The sequence below is a fragment of the Emys orbicularis genome, chromosome 25, assembly GCF_028017835.1.
Source record: "Emys orbicularis isolate rEmyOrb1 chromosome 25, rEmyOrb1.hap1, whole genome shotgun sequence".
NCBI lineage: Eukaryota > Metazoa > Chordata > Testudines > Emydidae > Emys > Emys orbicularis.
Window position 1 is genome coordinate 13,571,467 of NC_088707.1, and position 21,301 is coordinate 13,592,767.

The 21,301-nt window shown below is 40.2% G+C and overlaps 1 protein-coding gene across 1 annotated transcript; it reads left to right on the plus strand.

Moving 5' to 3' along the window:
• The first annotated feature begins 331 nt into the window (after nt 1-331).
• MEIOC (meiosis specific with coiled-coil domain) lies at nt 332-20,581 on the plus strand. Its single transcript, XM_065422794.1, has 7 exons — nt 332-454; nt 4,796-4,956; nt 8,896-9,000; nt 10,712-12,587; nt 16,780-16,914; nt 19,541-19,721; nt 20,337-20,581. Exons 1-7 carry the CDS (start codon nt 413-415, stop codon nt 20,579-20,581), a joined length of 2,745 nt encoding a protein of 914 aa, XP_065278866.1. The 5' UTR covers nt 332-412.
• Nucleotides 20,582-21,301: the final 720 nt, after the last annotated feature.

Below are 21,301 nucleotides of genomic sequence, written 5' to 3' on the forward strand. Positions count from 1 at the left end.
GAACAGCCCGCCATGCAGGTGGCCCATTAATGGGGGAGTGCAGAAGCCAGTTTGTATCGGGGCCCCCTCCCCCAGCCCCTCTATGCAGTCTTCATACTTAGTCAAGGATCTGACCCATTAAATTAAGGGAAGGATTAATTTGGACCATTAGTATATAAAAGGGTTTTATTCTTCTTCTCAGGTGAACGATTTGCTGAAAACCACCTGGGCAGAATCTGCAGGCAAATTTAGAAGAGTTAAACAGTTTGACATCAGAGTAAAATTAAAATCTTTACTTAGGTTAATGTGTAATTGTGCCTTTCTACCCCATTCTTTTTATACATAGCCTAAAGTTGCATTCAGAGGCACCAATCGCTGTTGGAGTAGCGCAGAAACCAGTGGAAGGCTAACTGATGTATTCAATAGTGTTATCATGACAGGCTCCAGCTCATTCTATGATTGCTACAAATTACAGGTTCAGCTACTTATTTCTAAATAAATGTATATTTTACAGGCATTTGTTTTCACTAAGAAACACACCAAACTATTGTTAAATACAGCTGCGTGGACAGCAGAGTATAAACAGTTTAGTTTTGCTTGAGTGTCTGCTTCATACCAACCCTTTATTTGAAAGGATGGTACTCAAGTGAAGGAGTTTTTTCTTTATGGTGGCAATAATGGAAGATGACAGCTATTTTCAGCTTATATTCATTCTTCTATTCCCCTTCTTTCCCTGCCAAAAAGAAAGGGATGTAGTCCACTACCCTTCCCTTAATTGTCAAAAATATATAAAACAAAGAGAATTCCCCAAAAAAGATATTTCAGTTTGAAAACTGCTTTAGAATAACACAAATGAGCTTCCTGTTAACTGTTTTTCTGTTGTCTGATATATTAGACCTATAATTTGTGATGATTAAAAGAAACTTGATTTATTATTACTTATTTATATAGCAGTAGTACCCAATGACCCTAGTCAAGAGCAGCTCCCCATTGCATTATACAAACATGAAAACATGGGGCTAGATTCACAGAGGTACTTAGGTACCCCACTGTCTCTTTAAGCACTTACGTCTGACCTTCTCAGAAGCGCTAAGCTGCTGCCTGACCCCATATTTACCTAAAGTCCCATGGCACCTGAGAGTATGTCTGAACTGCAATGTAAGCCCAAGCTCTAGCCTAACCATCCTGTGTCTACTCTGCAGTTACACTAGCCTAGAGCTGGAGGGTCCAAGCTCAAGTTAAGCCAGGACCCAGGGTCGGAGCCCTATTGCTTTGCAGGGTAGATGCAGCCCTGCTTGACTCAGGTCCTGGGAGTCAGCTGGAAGTATCCCATATTTCCATGGGACAACTTCCTTAGTCCTCTCTATCCCAACAATGTACAATCCACGCTGTTGAAAATGGAAACCACCCCCTGGCCCCCACCTTTGCAAATGGCAGCAGCTCAGGTCAGTGCAACCCATTCTTTTCTGATCACTAAACTGCACGCACACTGTCAGCCTCCTGAGCTTGAAATGGAGAGTGAACTGATCAAGCCTTTTGCAAAGCAAGCTGCTTCCTGATAACATGGGGGGGGGGGTGAGAGGAGAGATAGTAAAGTTTTCCCACAGTGCACCATGGTCCTAGGGATAGAGTTGTCACATTTCAGGGGGAGTGGGCACTAGGGACTCTGGGATATGGTTTCTCTGGCCTGTGTGCTGCAATGTGGTTGTCAGAGCCCTAGGTTCAAGCATGGATTACAAAAGTCTTAACATAGGGTTAAAATACAATTTAGACGCTCAAGGTTAGGGTTCCTTAACATGGGTCAGATGGCTCGAGTCCCACTAGCCCTGGGCTTGCGTTGCAGTGTAAGTTACCACCTATAGGCAAGCTCACAGCCTCTTAAATTTTGATGCAGCTGTGTAGCTAACAAGCTGCACGGAGCTCTTGCTGAAACCCCAGCAGCCTTAAGGTGGGATTCTCAAACTAGGTATTTCCCCACCTGTCCTGTCAAGGGGGCCTGATCCCATAGGTGTTCTCAGGGCATGCATAATACCTGGTACTTGTTACTAAAGGCAATCAGCTTAGGAATCCCTTGGCCTTATGTTTGTTTAGAGCACTTACTGAGGCTGTGGGAGACATAGCTGTAAGATCCTGCTCTGCCAGATTTGGAAGAGGGAGTTAAACCCAGGCCTCCCACATCATAAGTGAGTGCCCTAGCCCCCAGTCTCATGGGGTTTTTTTGGAATGGGTCTGTCTCAATTTCTGTTGAGCTGTTCCACTTTAAAATAATTGATTGCACCCATGTGAGACTGATTTGGATACTGGTTAGGGCACTCATCTGAGATGTGGATGATCTGGGTACAAGTCCCTGCTCCAAATCAGGCAGAGTAGGGACTTGAACCCAGATCTCCCACGTAACTGCCCTAATTTCCATGCTATCAGCTATGATAGAGTGGTGCTCTAGTTTTTCATGATAAATGTCTGTGTTTTGTCTACTAGGGTATGGGCTGAGCTGCCTAGGTGCCTAATGCCAGAAGAGGGTTCACAGTTGAGTATCCTGAGTGGAAATAGATGTCTCACTCTAGCCTGTCAGTCAGATGCCTAGAGGTCCCGATCAATGGCAGTTAGGCCCCACCCCTCAGATATCAGGGACTTGAGACCCAGCCTTTCTTTTGCATTTCACTCCTGGGTAGTTTAGGTGGCTTTCTGCTAAGCTTACTGTCTTCTAGGATTTCTTCCTTAGGCTCCTAACTCTCACCATGTGTTTTATGGGGAGCCAAGGTGCCTAGGGGATAGGGATTGCAATGCCTAAGTACATTTGTGGATTTAGCCTATAGTCTCTACCTCTAAGAAAACAAGTGATATACAAGGGTAGAGGAAGAAATATAGTCATATATACAACTGATATATATTTGTATTTTTTAAAAATATGATTAATAGAGAATGATAAATTATCCCTATCCTGCCTCTTAATCTGTCATTAGTTGGCTGCTTCCTCATATATATCATAGCCAAAGCGGGTTTTGAGAAAAAATCAAAAGGAGGAGGGTGCAGTAGACATACAAGTAGCTCAGATTGAGCATTCCATATGTACTGGGCAGTGTGGAAGAAGGCCCAGATATGTTTGTGTGGAAAGCTGACAGATGGGTAAGGTGCAGAGAATGTTATGAGTGAAAAAGATTTTGGAGGAAGAATCAGGATTTCAGCTTGGCCATATTAAGTTTAAGCTGACAGCAAGACATGCAAAAGGAGATGTCAGATATGTTAAGATGCGGGATTGGTTGAAGGGAAACAGGCCAGGAGTGTAAAGGTAGATCTTTGAGTCATCATCTTAAAGATAATAGTTGAAACTTTGAATACTGAGTTCACCCAGATAGTGAGTGTAAAGGGAAAAGAGGCTGGGGTGCCAAAGACTGAGAGTGTCACAAAGAGTGATTTAGGTGTTGGAGGACCTACCAAATGAGATATCAAAGAAACAATTTGAGAAGTAGGAGAACAAGAGAGGACAATCAAAAAAGGAAACAAAGAGCTCAAGGAGGAAGGTGTGATCAAAAGCAGTAAACAAGTCAGGAAGCATGAGGTTAGAGTATAGCCCTTGATATTTGACCAGAAAAAGATAGAAACATTGATGAGGGCAATTTTGGTGAAGGAGAGAGAATAAAATCCAGACCGAGGGGAAACAGAATGAGGTTCCAACAGTGGTGGAAGAGAGGAACTTGGGGAAGACATTATAAATTGCTCTTTATTTAGCAGTGAAGCAAGATAGTGTGGTTGGAAAAGCAGGTGATTTCAAAGTTGGGGGGATTTATTGTAGCTTAATCTTTTAAAATAGAAGTTCTTTTTCTTTTCCAGATAGTTCTCTGCATTCTTTGGAAATTTTTACACCAGCTGTCTTTTGTCTTTCAGTTAGTTCCATGCCCCCCTTAATAATGTTGTCTAAAAGAGTCTTAGATTCAAGATTTAAGTCATAGATTCCAAGACCGGAAGGGACCATTGTAGTCTGATTTCCTACAGGCCATAGAACTCCAAAATAATTCCTCGAGTCTATTTTTTAGAAAAACATCCAATCTTGATTTTAAAATTCAGTGATGAAGAACCTATCACACCCCTTGGTAAATTGGTTCAGAATCTCAGTACTCACTGTTAAAAAGTTATGCCTTATTTCTAGTCTGAATTTGTGTAGCTTCAACTTCCAACCATTGGATAAGGTGTGAGGTCAGCTAGTATAGTGCCTATAAACATATGTAGTGTAAAGGAATGTGCAGGTATTTTGGACCCCAAATGTAGCCTGTTTATCCAAATAAATTTTACAAAACCTTTTTGTTTTCATATATTAAGAAAATTCTGTGAAAACATGTTTGTTTTTTTAATGTAAAGATTTGTCTGCAGTGTTTGCAACCAGAACATTGAAGCATCCCCCTACTGTAGGAGAACCATAAACTGAAACTTACTAGGAACGAATTCCATTGTCCAGCACTATATGGAATTAGTTATACCTGTAAAATTCTCAGTTTTAATAATTTATTAGCAAAACAGGTAAATAACTTATTGATTGAATCCCAATAATAAGACACTGAGTCTTTGGGCTGGCAAAGAGTGAATTTCACTCTGCTGTGTGAAAATGTGCTGAGCTATGATCAATGTCATTTAATTGTTATAGAATAATTTCCTGTTGTTGTCCTTAGTGTCAGTTTTAAAAACTAATTGCCCTGTTCACTGTTCATAACCTCACCCTTGCCCCCCAAGCATGAACCCAGTTACAGCATTGTACAGTGAAATAAATTACAAGTTTATATGTTTTATATTAATCTGTTATTTTATTGCATTTAAAATACAGAATGAAGACAATATAGACCTAAATCAAACATACAGTTCTTCACTTTCTACATCGTCAGAATATTCAACTTCTGTTGACTCTTCTCTCTTATATGCACCATGGTCTGCATATGGAGATGATATTAAACAATCTGCTGTTTCTCAGATTAGTGTAAAGAACAGGTATGTTATTTTAATAAGTCATCCTAGAAGAATGAGCATCTACTTCTTAAAGGGAATATTTTTTTGTTTGATTTAGGGTAAAACTTTCAAAGGGACCTTGTCACGCTGTCTGGAGTGGCTCACTACTGTGAGTGCCTATCTCAGGGCAGCCTGTCAGAAAACAAGAGCAGACACCCCAAACTGGTGGTATATTCTATTATATTTCACCAAGTCAGTAACAAATGTGAACTGGATCACGATACTAGTCTTACCATGGAGTCACTGACAGTCCCCTTAGACTCTCCAGCCTTTCTTGTCATCCAGACAAACTGAATTTAGTGGTGATAGTTACATAAACCAAAAATCATACCACATCAGGTTTCTCCCAGTCCCAAAGCACCAGTCACTTACACCCAGATCCATTGATACTCCAGATCTTACACCAAAGACAACACTGGCAGCCAATTCTATAGTAAACTAACTATTGGTTTTAGCTAAGAAAAAAGAATGAATTATTGAGAAGTTAAAGCAGATAATATATCAGGGGTCGGCAACCTTTCAGAAGTGGGGTGCCGAGTCTTCATTTATTCACTCTAACTAAGGTTTCGCGTGCCAGTAATACTTTGAATGTTTTTAGAAGGTCTCTTTCTATAAGTCTATAATATATAACTAAACTATTGTTGTATGTAAAGTAAATAAGGTTTTTAAAATGTTTAAGCTTCATTTAAAATTAAATTAAAATGCAGAGCCCCCCGGACCGGTGGCCAGGACCCAGGCAGTGTGAGTGCCACTGAAAATCAGCTTGCGTGCCGCCTTTGGCACGCGTGCCATAGGTTGCCTACCCCTGTAATATATAATAACACGTGAGTCAACGTTTGTAAATCCAAAATGATAGCATAGATGTAGTAATCTGCCAGTTTCCCAAAAATCTTTTCAGGGCTACCCAAAATAACTCTGGGGATCTCCATCTTCATGTTCAGTTATTCTGCCCTCTTAGAATCCAAACAGTCCAGAATTGAAGGATCTTCCTTTGAATCAGTACTTATAGCTTCTTCTCCAGACAACAATCTGATAAGTGTTTTTACTCACACAGTGGCCACTTGCTTTGTAATTAGCATTTCCAGTTACAGTGCTTCATTAGCATTTCACAAGATTTCTTTGAGTAATTTAGCAATAAAGAGTCCTGTGGCACCTTATAGACTAACAGATGTATTGGAGCATAAGCTTTCGTGGGTGAATACCCACTTTGTCAGACGCATGTAATGGAAATTTCCAGAGGCAGGTATACCCACTTCGTCAGATGCATGTAATGGAAATTTCCCCATTACATGCATCTGACGAAGTGGGTATTCACCCACGAAAGCTTATGCTCCAATACATCTGTTAGTCTATAAGGTGCCACAGGACTCTTTGTTGCTTTTTACAGATCCAGACTAACACGGCTACCCCTCTGGTACTTGAGTAATTTAGTTACAGCGTTATACACAAATTCAAATGTTTGTAATAGCAAACAATAGAGTATTTCACTAGTTTTCATGAGTTGAACACCTGAATACATTCTCATACTAGCACTCACTTTAATCTAGGGTTATATAATTATAGGGGTATACAAAATGTAAATGTAATTACAGGGTGTATCTAATGTAATGGCAGACAACCGGTTACAGATAAGTGAATACAATAACATTAGCATCTCTTTTGATTAGCAGTCAAGTGAATTAGTTTGAATACATACTAATACACTTAACACTTTGATATTCACCCACAAGTGAATTGGCCTGTATTGCTTTTCAAAGGTCTTAGGTGCCCAAAGATGCTGATAGGCACCTAGTGGGACATTTAAAAGCAACTAAGCAGGTTAGGTGTCTGACTCCTTTGATTTTAAAGGGAATTAGGCACCTGACCTGCTTAGATGCTTTTGAAAATCCCACCAGGTGCCTATCTGCATCTTTGGGCACCTAAATATCTGTGAAAATGTGGCCCTTAGGAACTTAGGCCCAGAACAAGGTGCATATTGGCCTCTTTAGGCACTAAGTCCACCATTCAGATGCCATCTAATCCTGTAGGCATCTAAATTTTTGCAAAGTGGCATTGTCAAAGCTGTCTAAGCCCTGACACCACCCCTCAGTTAATAAGCAACTCGGAGCCCTAGCTCAAGTCGAAGCCCTGAGGCAGGGTTATCAAACTAGGCAGGGGATTACCTGTCTACCAGTGGAGCCAGATTCTGTAGGCCTGCTCTGAACTAGAGGTCTGCTCAGGCCTAATTTGAGAACCCAGCCCAAGAGTGTCGAGTCATTTTTGGACCTGGACCTGACCCAGACCCTAGTCAGTTCTGCTGCCTCCTGCCCATGGGTCAGCATTGGCTGTGTGCCCTGCTGCCTTGTTGCACGTGTGTGCTGCTGAGTGAGAGCTGTCTGTGTGCCCTGCCAGCCACTTCCACCTTGCCATACCTGCGTGTAGTGGAGTGAGAGGCACTGGGACTTCTCAGCTCAGCACAATTCACAGCAAATATACACACCTCAGCAAGATGGTGGCAACCAGCATGACTGGTGTACACAGCTGCCTCCACGGGCTTAAGGAAGAGGGCTGACCCAAGTCTGAGAGGGTACAGTTGTTTTCCTACCCAACTTGTAATCAGGTCCCATCAGGTTGCAGGGCTCTACTTTGAATAGTTCTAAGTTCTGATACCTGTCAGACATTCTAGCACGAGGGCCATTAGGGGGGTGAGCAGCACAGTACATAGGGCAAGTGTAAGAGGTATCAGGTGTGAGCAGGAGGTGGAGGGAGAGAGAGAGAGATGTTGTCCAGGGCAGGACGCTGGTTGCAGGTTGGGCGGGGAGTTTTTGCTTATTATTATGCTCCATGCAGGTTCCAGGGCAACTGAGGAGGTGGTATCTGCTATTCAGTGTCCTGGGTTCATCAATAATCTCCCTGGACTCTAGGGAGATTGTTGATGAACCCAGGAAGCTGAGTAACACACACACCTCCTCAGCTCCCCTGGAACCTGCATGGCGCATATCAAACACTCAGGGTTTTCTTCTGGAAGAGAGAAGAAACGAGCTTTTCCCACGGGGCAGTTTGGGGTCTGGGGAGGCACAGTGCAGCTGGGGGTGGGAGGCGGGAGGCAGGAGGCTCAGGGCTCCTCTGGCTGAAGTGGGGTGTCTCGGGACTCCAGCTGCAGTGGGGTTGGGGGGGAGGGGGCAGAGCCGGGGGCTAGCCTCCCCGAAGGGGGGCTCTACCCACGACTGCTAGGGCATGGGCTACCTAAGCAGCTGACCTTGCTTAGCTGCCTAAATCCAGAAGTCTGTTCACAGTTGAGGGTCTCAAGCCAGAGGTTGATGCCTCCATCCACTTATCAGCCATGCGCACCAGTTCAGTGCCTAAGCCCTTCTTCTCTCCCTGTCTCTCTCCTTGACATTTCACTCCTGGCTATCTTAGGTGTCTCCCTGCTTAGCTTGCTGGCTTCTGAGGAGCCTTTCCTTTAGGTATCTAAATTAATACAATACAAAGCATGGGGTGCCTGAATACCTAGATCCGAGCTGAGAGACTGTATTGGCAAAAAGTACTTTTACACACGCAACTGTTTGTAATTGTAAAAAAAAAAAAAAAAAAAAAGACCGACATCGATAGACCTCTTCGTTTGGTTTTTTTTAATGTAGGACAGTTTGTTTTTGCACACTGAGCCCAATATTGTAAAGTGTTGAGTAACCTCAATTCCGTTGAAGTCATTGAGTTGAAGGTGTTCAGCAAGTTTCAGGAGCAGGCCCTATGTCAGTACACCCTATTTTTGCTCTACACAACATAGATTCATTTGATTTACAAACCAATTTTAGAATAAAGGAACATAAAGACTGTAAAATGAGTAGTCTCTGGTGGCCATATTTGAGATTTTCACTGAGCCTTTTAAGAGAGAATTCAAAGGAGGTAATTATCCAAATGTTTATGATTTTTTTTTTTCAGGATTCCAACTGAAAGAAATGATTATGGCAGTGAAACAGACTTATATGGACTTGTATCTAACATCTTGGAAGAACAAGATAAATCACAGCAATATTTTGCTGAGGGGTTAGTATATTGCTGTACATGGACTACTAATCTTCCCCCTCCCCTTGCAGAAGCATTTCCCTTTCTTTTTCAGTTTGCTTGTTTCAATAGCCATTTCTGCATTTACTGGTCCTGGAGGGAAGCTTGCAACTTCTACAACCCATTTCAAACCCTACTAAAAGATGGGTGAGCTTACTAAAAGCGATACTCATTTTTGACCAGCTATTCAAATACTCCTTTTAGATTTTCACTTTCTTTGTAGCAAGTGCTGTAAATACCAATTCCTCTTCATGGCATTCTGGAAATGTCTTATGCAAATATTATAACCATGTCCCATTGAATCCTGCAGCCTTGTGCTAATTTTCTACACCAGAACTGATTTAAATTCAAGGTTAGAATTTTCTTCTTTTTTTTTTTTTCAGTTAAATGAAATGCTCAAAACAAGCAAGTATAATTTTTTATTTTGCTTTTTCAATAAATTATTTTTCATTAATATTTGAAAAGATGGAGAAAAATCCTACCTGCAAACTGTAGAGCATAAAATATTCCTTTTAGTACTACCTGTGCAGAATTTGGTAATTACCTAGCTTTCCAATTAATGCTTCATAGATAGAATAAGGTTAGAAGAGACCATTATGATCATCTAGTCTGTCTAAGGCCCCCATTTGAGCGCCTCACAATCTTTAAAGTATTTATCCTTGCCGCACTGCTGTGAACGACATATTATTCCCATGTTACAGATGGGGGAACTGAGGCTCAGTGAGACTAAATGACTTGCCAAAGGGCACACAGGACATCTGTGGTTGAGCAGGAAATTGAACACAGATCTCCAGAGTCCTAGACTAGCATCTGAACCACTGCACCATCCTTCCTCTCTGATCTGCATAACAGAGGCCAAAGAATTTTACCCAGTGATTCCTGCATCTAGCTCAATGATGTTTGGTTAAACCTAAGCATATCTTAGAATGAGATTCAACCTTGATTGAAAGACCTCCAAGTGAAGAATTTACATAAAATACAATTAGAAATGGAGCTCTCTTTTCAGTGTCAATTTTGTGGTCTTTCTACATGGTTTAATGATTTTTAGGTGTAATTCTAATCTTTACAGTCTGCTTATTACTTCACTGATAAGTCTTCATTTTTTTCTCTGTGTTACTCCACATAAGCTGCCAAAGTTAGTGGGCTGGCACATTCACATTCCTTCATTTATGCTCAGTGGTTTTATTTGCCTACAGGAGACAGTGAGATAATGTAAAGCACAAGCACTCCTGAAGATGTAATCAAGATAGTACAGAGAAGCCTTATGTTCTGAGTACCAAAAGATGGATTTGGGGGTATGGTGGTGGTTTGGGAGTTATTTTGCAAGTTAAAATAAATACAATGGTCATGGAGTATCAGGATCTGTGAGTGCTATATTTCCATTTGAGCAGTGTCAGATGGCAAATCTTTCTCCAGTGTGATATATGTATATATTGCTGCATAGACACAACCTAGCCCTTTGATGGAATTGTGCACCAGTTGGAAGCAGCCCTTCAGTTTAAAGGGAATGTTGAGTAGATGATAAAAGAAAGATGATGGTCATGATAGTATATTGGGATATGGAATGTATAAAATACAGGGGAAATGGTGGGGGTTCTAAGGGAAGAAGAGAGATGATCTCTCTCTTTCCTCTGCTCCCTGGGAGGAATACCAAGGACAGAACTGTAAATACATGCTTGTTTACCTCTTCTAGGACCTGCTCCTCAAATTTAAAGTCAGTATGGCCTGTGAACACAACCAGATTTGCAGACCACCATGACCTGTTGTCGGAATCAAAAAGGCCTGTAGTTGCAGCTGTCTCTCAACAGGTTTTTTATACTGGTGAATCCATATCTGCTGCTGAAAAACCATGCTTGCACAGTGGCAATCTAGCATCACAACAGAAAATAGATGAACTTTATCATGGGTTTACTAGTATGGACCTTGAAGAGCAATGGTTGTACCCTTCTAGGAATGATCATGCCAGCTGTTACAACATGCAGACCAATGAGAATGCTAAAACACCTCCATTACAAAGCTATTCATATATCAAAAACTCTTTTATACCACAAACTGGTTTTTCAGAAGTAATAAAAGAATCAGGAGCAGATACTTATTCATATGGAAGAGATAAAGTGTGTGCCAAAGGGCCTGAAGTGCAGTTACACCAAAAGCGGGCAGAAATGTTTCTTCCACAACTTAACAGATACAGTGAAAATGCAGATTATTGTAGATACCCAGAATATTCTCATCCCAGTAAAGCAAAGCATAATAAAAGTACAAACTTCAGTGTCCAAGATAGTAAAACGTTAACAAATGGAATACCTGAAGCACCAGCTGTGGATACAGAAACCTACACTAAATTATTTCAAGTTAAACCAGCAATTCAGAAAAAAATTGAAGATACAATTCCAGATCAGCAGAACTTTACATTTTCTAAAACTACAGGACTCTTGTCAGAAAAGCAGTTTGCAAATGAACCTTCATTTACCACTGACTTTGGGTTAAAATCTGAGTATGGACTAAAATCTCATGCAGCTTGTCCAGGAAGTAGTGATTTTGCAAATGCCACGGAAAAACAACTCTTTTCCAAATCTGATCCCCAGAATTCTGAATATTTTAAATCACTGACCTTATTATCAAACTCAGCAACCACTTCAGCAGGCACTAGTGTAAGGCCAACTTGGATGAATATTCAAACTAAAAACAATACTTCTGTCCTGTACCAGAATCCAAGCACCTTGATGAAGTTGAGTAACCATCTGTCTGCTACTCCAAAAGGTTCCAATAATTCTAATGATTTTTCTCAATTGTCATCTTCAAATTTAACTTTAAATGGTAACTTGTTTCAGAAATTCTGCCAAGAAAATCCTTCAGCATTTTCTAGTTTTGATTTCAGTTATAATACTGCAGAACGAATTCAGCCTGCTAATCGTATGGAAGGACTAACTAAGACTGGAGAAGAGAGTCTCTTTGAATCAGTTACTGATAAAAAAATTAAGCAGTCAAATGGTTTTTGTGAGAACTATTCAGCTCAACAATATGGGATCACTGAAAATTTGAACAAACACAACTTCCAAGCTAAGCCACAAAGTGGACATTATGATCCTGAGGAAGGACAAAAACATCTAGATGGATTGCCACAGAACACATACCAGGATCTGTTGGAGTCTCATGGTCACTTTAATAGCCACAGACAGGGAAGTGGAGACAGCAATATTGTCAATAGCCGTGTAAATCGCACACAGGCTTCCTGCTTTTCAAACAATTATATGATGGGAGATTTAAGACGCAATCATAACTTTCAGCAACTTGGTTCTAATGGGTTTCCCTTGCGATCCACTCATCCATTTGGCCATTCAGTTGTTCCCCCGATGGATTCCTATGATTTGTTTTCTTATGACGATTTAAGTAATTTATATCCTTATTTTAATGATATGATGTATGGTGATGGTTCTTTCTCTGGTTTTGTACCAACATTTGGCTTTCAAAGACCAATTAAAACTCGTAGTGGGCCTGCCAGTGAACTTCATATTAGACTGGAAGAATGTTATGAACAATGGAGAGCATTGGAAAAGGAAAGAAAAAAGGTAATAACCAGAGTTATTTATACAAAAGAGTTCCATTATACTATGACATGACAATCTCTATGTTCTGTAGATAGCAAACTTAAATCTAGACGGTTCTTACTGTGTTAAGGTTTGAAAGTGATGAAGTCCTAAAATGGGGGTTTAGGGAGGAAATTAGCTTTTTCTGCAAAGTGGACTGAAAACAGGAAATAGGAAGTTAAATCTTGATATCTGTGATTATGTGCGTTGCCTGCAGCTTCACAGTTAAACTTTAATTGAGTTTTGCACTTAAAGCAGCGGTTCAACTTCTCTTACATTATATTTTTCATATATATCTTCACCAAAACTGCAGCTTTTACTGTTTGAGTGTACAGTGAATTTCCAGAGAATTTACAAGTATTTCCATTAATTCGGTTAGGAGTTAATTTTAAAATTGATCCTTTAAGAAATTTAACAACTGGTGTCAAACTTTTTTTTTTTTAACCCCTAACGATCTTTATAATGGAATAGCAGACTCTTCAAACTTCTCTTACAGTTAAACTCACTGGAATCTTGGGCACAGGCTGTATTTGAGGACTTATTTAGAATTACAAGTAATTTTTTGTCATTTTTCATAAATGAAATTTTGCCCTTTAGCAAAGGCTGAAGAATAACGTTCTTCTACAGAGAAGTCCATAAAGATCTGCCTTCTTTCTAAGGGTATGCCTACAGAGCATTTAGCTGTGCAGACAGCGCTTTGAAGTTATGGCTCAGGCTGGAGCTCAGGCTCTGAAGCCCAGCCTCAGCAGGGGGCTGGGCTTCAGAGCCAGACCTCCAGCCTGAGCCATAACTTCAAAGTGCTGTCTGCACAGCTATATTTAGAGTGCTAATGCAAGCCCTTGTAACCTGAACCTGTCGACCTGGTCTGGGAGACTCACTCTTGCATGCTCCAAAATGCTGTGTAGACATACCCATAATGGCTGCCATTTCCAGTTGTTCTCAGTGGGATTGAAGCCACAGGCTGTCCCTAGAAAATATGAAACTTCCTTCCATGAGGGAAGTTTAGCTAATGGGAAACAATGGGCCTCTGGCCTTGTTGAAAGAGCAGTTCTTCCTGAGTTTTTATAAGGAAACTCCAGTCTCTGCTGAAAGAAAAACTCTGTTATGAAAAATATTGATTAAAAATTACCATTAATCCCAAATATTTATTTTCAAAATCTCATTGTTGCACCAGATTTGCTAAAGGGCAGGAGGGAGGAGGAACTTGTGTGTGTGTATGTATGTATGTATGTATGTATGTATGTATGTATGTGAGAGGGAGAGAAACAGACAGAGGGAGCAGTGTGTCTGTGCAAAGGGGGAATGCTGAAAGTGCAGGAGGAAGAGGGAAACTAAGTTTGTGTGTCTGCAGAGCAGTATAGTGAGGCTCAAGAGGTAGGGAGAATTTGGTGAAACAAAGCAATTGTAAACCTAGCTTATCTGGCCAGTATGCTCTGGCTGCATTGTGCTGCTCCAGAGCGGCATAAAATGGCCACAGTGTATTGGTGAATCTGGTCATAAAAGTTAAAAATAACAACAACTTGGTTTGAAAAATTTCATATTTTCAAATCATTAAAATATCACATGGTAATGTTCTCCCTGAGTGTTTTGTTTAATATTCATATATGAAATTTTGAAGTAAAAAATAAGGAAATTCCAGACAAAATTTGTTAAAATGGAATTAAGATTGAGAATACATACAATTAATTCTAGATAAAGTACATTGCAGGGATGTTGTTATCCAGAAACCAACCATTGTTAACCCAGGAAATTTGAGGCAAGGTTTAAACTTTAAAAAATCCAAACAGGAAATGCAGTTACTCTGTCCTATCGTGACACCATTAATTTAATCTGGGACCACAAACATTAAAATCCCTTAATCTTACAGTTATTGCATGGTGCCTTTACAAGGAAGAGTTAAGAAAGTGCTCTAATTCTGCACTTTTGTACCTTAAGTTTAGGTTTCTTATAAGTTTAACCGTACTTCTTGAATTTCTTTGTTAAAAACACTTGATTTGGGGATAATTGCAACATCCCTGTAATGTATTTTATCTGAAATTACTGATATGTACTCTAACCTTAGCTCTATCTTGAAGTAGTTATTTTGTCTGGAAATTAATTTAATCAATATTAAAATATACATGAATCAGCCATATCCATTCTATCAAAAGAAAGTGCAGTTATGAAAATGGGTTCTTGATAGTGTGATGCATACTGTTGGCAAAATTAGTGTCCAGTGCTCATAGTTTGAGGATACAAATTTTACAGTGAGAGCTAGATCCACAAAGGGATTTTGACATCTAAGTCCAAAGTTTAGATCCTCAAAACCCAGCTCAGTTGCTGCCTCACCATGTAGATGCCTACGTTTCTGCCAGTAAAGTTCCCCTGGCACTTAAATATTGAGACAGAGAATGACTCTCTCTCTCTCTCTACAGCCCAGTGTTCAGGGCGGTCACCTGGGAGATCCAGATTCCAGTCCCTGCTCCTATGAATATTTAAGTATTTTATACAACGTGGAACAGCTTTAAAAGGGGAGATTGAGAGGGCCTACCTCAGAATAGCCTATAGTCTGGTGGTCAGGGCACTCTCACCTAGGAGGTGGGAGACCTGGGTTCAAGTTCAAATTTTGGAATTAGGCAGAGTGGGGACTTGAAGCTGGGTTTCCAACATTCTGGAGGAGTGCCCTAACTATTAGATTATAAGATGGGGTATGACAACAATCACCTTCTCCTCCTCCTCACTCTTTTTGGGAGAGAGGGCTGACCTAGCTTAGGCATCTAACTCAGGAGAGCATTAGTTACCCTACAGTTAGGTACCTAACTCCCTTTGAGGGGGAGGCCAAGACCCCCACCCCTCTCCTTGGCATTTCCTGCTGGCTAGTTTAGGCAGCTCTCCGATCAGCTTGCTGGCTTCTGTGAATCCCAAATTAAACTAAACTGGGAAGAGTGGTAGATATGCTGGAGAGTAGGGATAGGATACAGGGGGACCTAGACAAATTAGGGGATTGGGCCAAAAGAAATCTGATGAGGTTCAACAAGGACAAGTGCAGACTAGGGACCGAGTGGCTAGGCAGCAGTTCTGCAGAAAAGGACCTAGAGGTTACTGTGGATGAGAAGCTGGATATGAGTCAACAGTGTGCCCTTGTTGCCAAGAAGGCTAACGGCATTTTGGGCTGTATAAGTAGGAGCATTGCCAGCAGATCGAGGGACGTGATCATTCCCCTCTATTCGGCATTGGTGAGGCCTCATCTGGAGTACTGTGTCCCGTTTTGGGCCCCACACTACAAGAAGGATGTGGAAAAATTGGAAAGAGTCCAGCAGAGGGCAACAAAAATGATTAGAGGGTTGGAGCACATGATTTATGAGGAGAGGCTGAGGGAACCGGATTATTCAATCTGCAGAAGAGAAGAATGAGGGGGGATTTGATAGCTGCTTTCAACTACCTGAAAGGGGATTCCAAAGAGGATGGATCTAGACTGTTCTCAGTGGTAGTAGATGACAGAACGGGGGGAGGGATAGCTCAGTGGTTTGAGCATTGGCCTGCTAAACCCAGGGTTGTGAGTTCAATCCTTGAGGGGGCCATTTAGGGATGTGGAGCAAAAATCTGTCTGGGGATTGGTACTGCTTTGAGCAGGGGGTTGGACTAGATGACCTCCTGAGGTCCCTTCCAACCCTGATATTCTATGATTCAATCTTAGGGATTTAATTCCCCATGCATTGTTCAGGGAGCCCAGGTGTCTATCTCAGAGCTGTGGATTCCACTAGGCAACAAAGCACCTAAATGTTAGAGATTGCAATCCTGAGTCCTCTTTGTGGAACTAGCCCTAAATACTTAGTTTAAATACAGTCATTCTAGAAGCTCCTTTGAAGTGGATGGGCAGCTTATTCCTTTTAAATGACAGAGGATTGCCAAATCCACTTTGGGAGCTAGTGATCTGGTGTTAAGTGTCTGCTCAATGAGCAGACTGAATGCTAGCCCAAACTAGCAGTTTTCAAGCCACATGATTTCTACAACTATATGCATTTCAGCACCTACTTTTTTTTTTTTTTTTTTTTTAATAATTTTTAGGAGAAAAGCTTCCTGGGGGAAAGATACCACTCTTACAATCTGATAGTTTATTATTATTCCCTATAAGAATAATTAGACAACACACTGCATTAACATCACAAGAAAACTAAGTCATATTTTTTCTCAGACTGAATCTGCTCTTGCCAAGAACTACCCAGGGAAAAAGGTTTCCAGTACTAACAACACTCCAATTCCAAGGTTGACATCAAACCCATCAAGAGTTGATCGCTTAATTGTGGATCAGCTACGTGAACAAGCCAGAGTGAGTTGACTAGTAATACATAATTTTATGCCATTTAGATTACTTATATACTTGTCATAAGTGGAAGTCCTCATGAAACATGTATTCTTTACAATTAAGTAAAGTTAGAAAGGATATCTTGAAATGAACTCAAACTACAGAACTCATAAACATATAAACTTAAGAAGTGGCAACACTTCTGTTCTCCTATCCCTTTGAATTATTACTGTGGAATGGTTCCCACCGTCCCTAGCAACTGATTTTATTTACCCTTTGTGTGAAGGTGTTCTCCCCCAGTTCCTTAAATTAAGTCTACCTTCCTCACATTTATGTTATGTCCTAGTTTTTGACTCTCCCATCCCCCGCCTACCACTGTAAGTTCTGTCACCTATATGAATCCCTTTCATAATTTTAGGTCTCTTTAGATTCATCATTACAAAAAAGCCCAAATCCTTTAATATCTAGCATAATTTAGATTCTTCAGATTTGGTATCATTGTCGTGTACTACATCCTTTCCCAAAGACCGCCAGTGTAGCACACAGCATTCCAATTTAAGTCTGAATCCTACTGGAATGGTATCACCCTTTTTTCATACTTTATTCTGCTAATGAAACTTAGTACTGTGTTTACTATTTTTACTTCTGTTGTGTAATGGGATTATTAGAAAATGTTAATGGACTAGATAACTGCCATAGCCAAATGTTCTCCTTTTCTTCATTTCAAGAAGTAAAACTGATTTTGAAGTATACTATCACCATTTTACAGTTTCATACCCCAGAATTGTTTAGAGTAGTACAACTCAATTCACTTGACATAACACTGTAGTTTCCAGTGGGGTGGAACATGATGCATCTATTTATAGACAGATTTACAGCCCAACTGCCCAACAATTTGGGATATGAAGGGAATTAAATAGGAGAAGTATAGGTGGACCGCATGTAAATGCCTAGCTTGGGACTTTGCTAGGACACCAGGATCAATAAGTAGAAGTCAGCCATCCTACAGACTGGTTGGGTTGCTCATGTTTCGTTTAGTAGGTTCGCTTCTTGTTTTGAACTGCAAAAAGTCATTAGAAAATAAGCTCAAATACTTAAAATAACAAACTGCGTGATGCTTACAGGTTTCATATATGTGTGAACGACGATTAAAAATACAGTGGTTGTATTTTGAATAAGGGATAAGAACATTTGTAGAGGGTTGGGGGGCTGAAAAATCATTGAATAAGAATAATAGATGCTGAATGGATAGGCAGGTGTTCTGTGGCTGGTGAGTGGACAGGGATTGAACCAGGGGCATCGGAAGCTTCCTAACAATGGGGGGCTACCGATGCCCGAACTGTGGCCTCACCGCCCTTGCGCCGCCTCGAGGCCCTGCCCTTGCGCCGCCTCGAGGCCCTGCAACTTCTCCCCGAGCCCTCGCACTGCCTCTTTCCCTGAGATCCCACATCGCTCGTCCTTATGGCAAGTAAAAAGTGGGGGGACCATGGCCCCCTGGCCCTCGCTGTTCTGGCGCCTCTGGATTGAACATAGCTGAGAATTGAGGACAAGCAGTGTATAATTGATAGTGACTGGTTGGAAGGACTGCAGGCAATGGTGTCTGTCGTTTTTTTTTTTTAATTAACTAACAAGATGTATGCTTCCCCTACTCCCTTACCATTATGTGTTCTTGTTTTTTTGATTGAGCTTTTTTGGGGTGGGGACCAGGACTCCTGTGTTTGGAAAACACTTAACATGTAATAGGTGCTACCAAAATTGAAATAATAAAGGAAGGGTACTGGCTTTTTTTTTTTTTTTTTTAAGGAGAATGCTATTTACACTCAGACTTGCTCATCTGTGATGGAAAACACATAGAGTAACTGACAGTTTTGGAAAACTCTATACATCGAAGTGTGATAAGGAGCTTCTTCCACAGCAGAGGGATTTTTCCAGCTTTGATCCACATTTCAAAGGTGGACCCTGGAGAGATGTTTGAGATTTTCAAAAACTGTACAGGGGTTTTAGCACACTTACCTCTTCAATTACTAATGGAAAAAATATTGCTAAGTAGTCCACACTGTCCTAAAAATCTCAACTGTTGCTTTTAGCAAAGCATTTCAATTGTTTTTAAACAAATTTCAGCCTTGACGCTTTACTAGCGTGGTTCTTAGTCCTAAAGTATGTCTTCTCAGCTGTAGCAGTAAGTTCTCAGGGAAGCTTAACAGGAGGAGCTGGCATTCAGCTTGTGTCTACTCCAAAGTGTGGAATGAAGGCAAAGGCTAAGATTTTCAAAAGTGACTGGTAATTTTGGGTGCCTGATTGAGACTCGGTATAAGGGGCTGACTTTCGGAAAGTGGTGAGCATCCACTTTCTGAAAATCAGTCCCTTTTTAAAGGTATCCCAATTTGTGTACCCAAACATTGAGGCACCCAAAATCACTAGTTAATTTTGGAAACCTTGGTTGAAAAGCCCATCAGTACTGGGTTTTTTTATTTGTTTTGTTTTACTATCCCCAAACCAAGCACTGTTTGGCTTCTTGTTTGGAGACGATAAAATACAGGTAAGGATTTTACCTATTTTCAAAAGCATAACATTTTCTACTTCAGTTTAATTTTCACTTAAGTCTAGATGAAGACAACATGATCAATAACAGATATAAAATGTTCATTAGGTCGTGACTTTACTTGGAAAAATGGAACGTCTTCGCAGTTCTCCCCTTCATGCTAATATCTCCACTGCTCTTGATAAACATCTGGAGGTAATTCATATAGTGCAGTCACGTAGAAAGGATGAAATTATAAATGCTTCAAATCGGCAAAGGCAAGGAGCTCCGAGATGCCAAGATGACAGAGGTATAAATGTCCTTCTGCAGTCTCCTATTGTAGCAGAATAAGTCTAAATCTATCATAATTCCATAATAATAGGAAATAGTGGTTTTTTTATTTTTTCATTTTTATTGTGAGACTTTGAGCTTTTGACTCAGGAAAAATGGCAGAATTTTTCTATGGTTTAAACTGATCCCTTTTAGCTAGGAATGTAGAGTAAAATTTTTGAACAGTAGGTAAATGTAATTAACCAATTTTATAAGAGGTTAGCAGGAGGTAGATATAAGTAGCGAGTTCATGCAGCTAAGCAAGAGGTTTCTATATTGAACTCATCATTCTAGTATCAGAGGCCCAGTTTCAAAGGTATTCAAAGGTATTTAGGCATCAGGAGTTAGGTGCTAAAGTACCTTGGAGGATCTAGGTCTAAGTGCCTAAAATCATTTGTGCCACTCCCACTTGCTGATTTAAGGTGTTATATTGATAGACTCAAAAGGGAGTCCCAACCCATCCTCATAGGGCAGCAATACAGGGTTCTGAGTATTCTTCAGGAGTTTATCTAATCTCAGTGACAAACATTTCTCAAATGGTGTCTTAATAGTAACAATATTTAGTAGACGTGTAATACCCTTTTCTTCTCCACAGATGTTTTTGCCCTCGCTTTGGCAATTAAAGAGATGAGTGTAGCAACACGCAAAGCACGTACTACCCTTTGGTGTGCACTTCAGATGACCTTACCAAAAACTACCACTATAGCTGGACAAGTAGATGTGGAGAAAGCTTTTCAGGAGATGGTACAGTCTGAAGATAAAGCATGTGAAAATATGAACAGCAGCAACCTCTTGAATCAGAGAGGTGAAACAAACAAACAAACACTAATGAAATGTTAATCCATACAAGAGTAAAATTTGCAGTGTGGGTTTGGCAAGACACAGTGTACTGTGAGTATTTTAAAAAAAAGGTCCAATTTCTAACTAATTGGAGACTAACCAGACTAACCCACTGAACTAACAGGTTATATTAGCAGCTTCAGCAATACATTAACTTGTCAGATTTGTTAGTTTAAGTAATGTGATTATTTTAACTGCCACTCTGCAGTGCAGGTAAGCACAGTGTGAAATTCTTCTAAGTGATAAGTTTCTTTTAGGTTTGCCTTAGTAAACATGTTTTCAAATAATGAATCTCAGTGACTGTAACCCACCATAGGCTGCAGTCTAGTAACAGACAAGTTTTGATTGTGATGTAAAAATGTTTTCCTTATCAAACTAATACCTGGAAACAGGAGGAAAGCAATGCTAAACATACCCAGTATTAATGTAAAAATTAAATATTTAAAATATTGACATATTTATGAATTTGAAATTTTAGAATCTAAATTTATGAAAGGAAATGCACCAGATTCTCCTAAATTAGTGATATTATAAAACTGCCATTGTGAAACCATGCAATGTAGTGAAGGTAAAACTTGTTCAAATCATTTGTGCATATTCTTTAAAAAAAATTATATCTCTGTTTTAAAATATTTAAGTGTAATCAAAACATTACATTTACACAATCTGAATCTTAAAAAGCTGCAAAGCAGCTGAAATAATGAGTATTGTTCTTATACC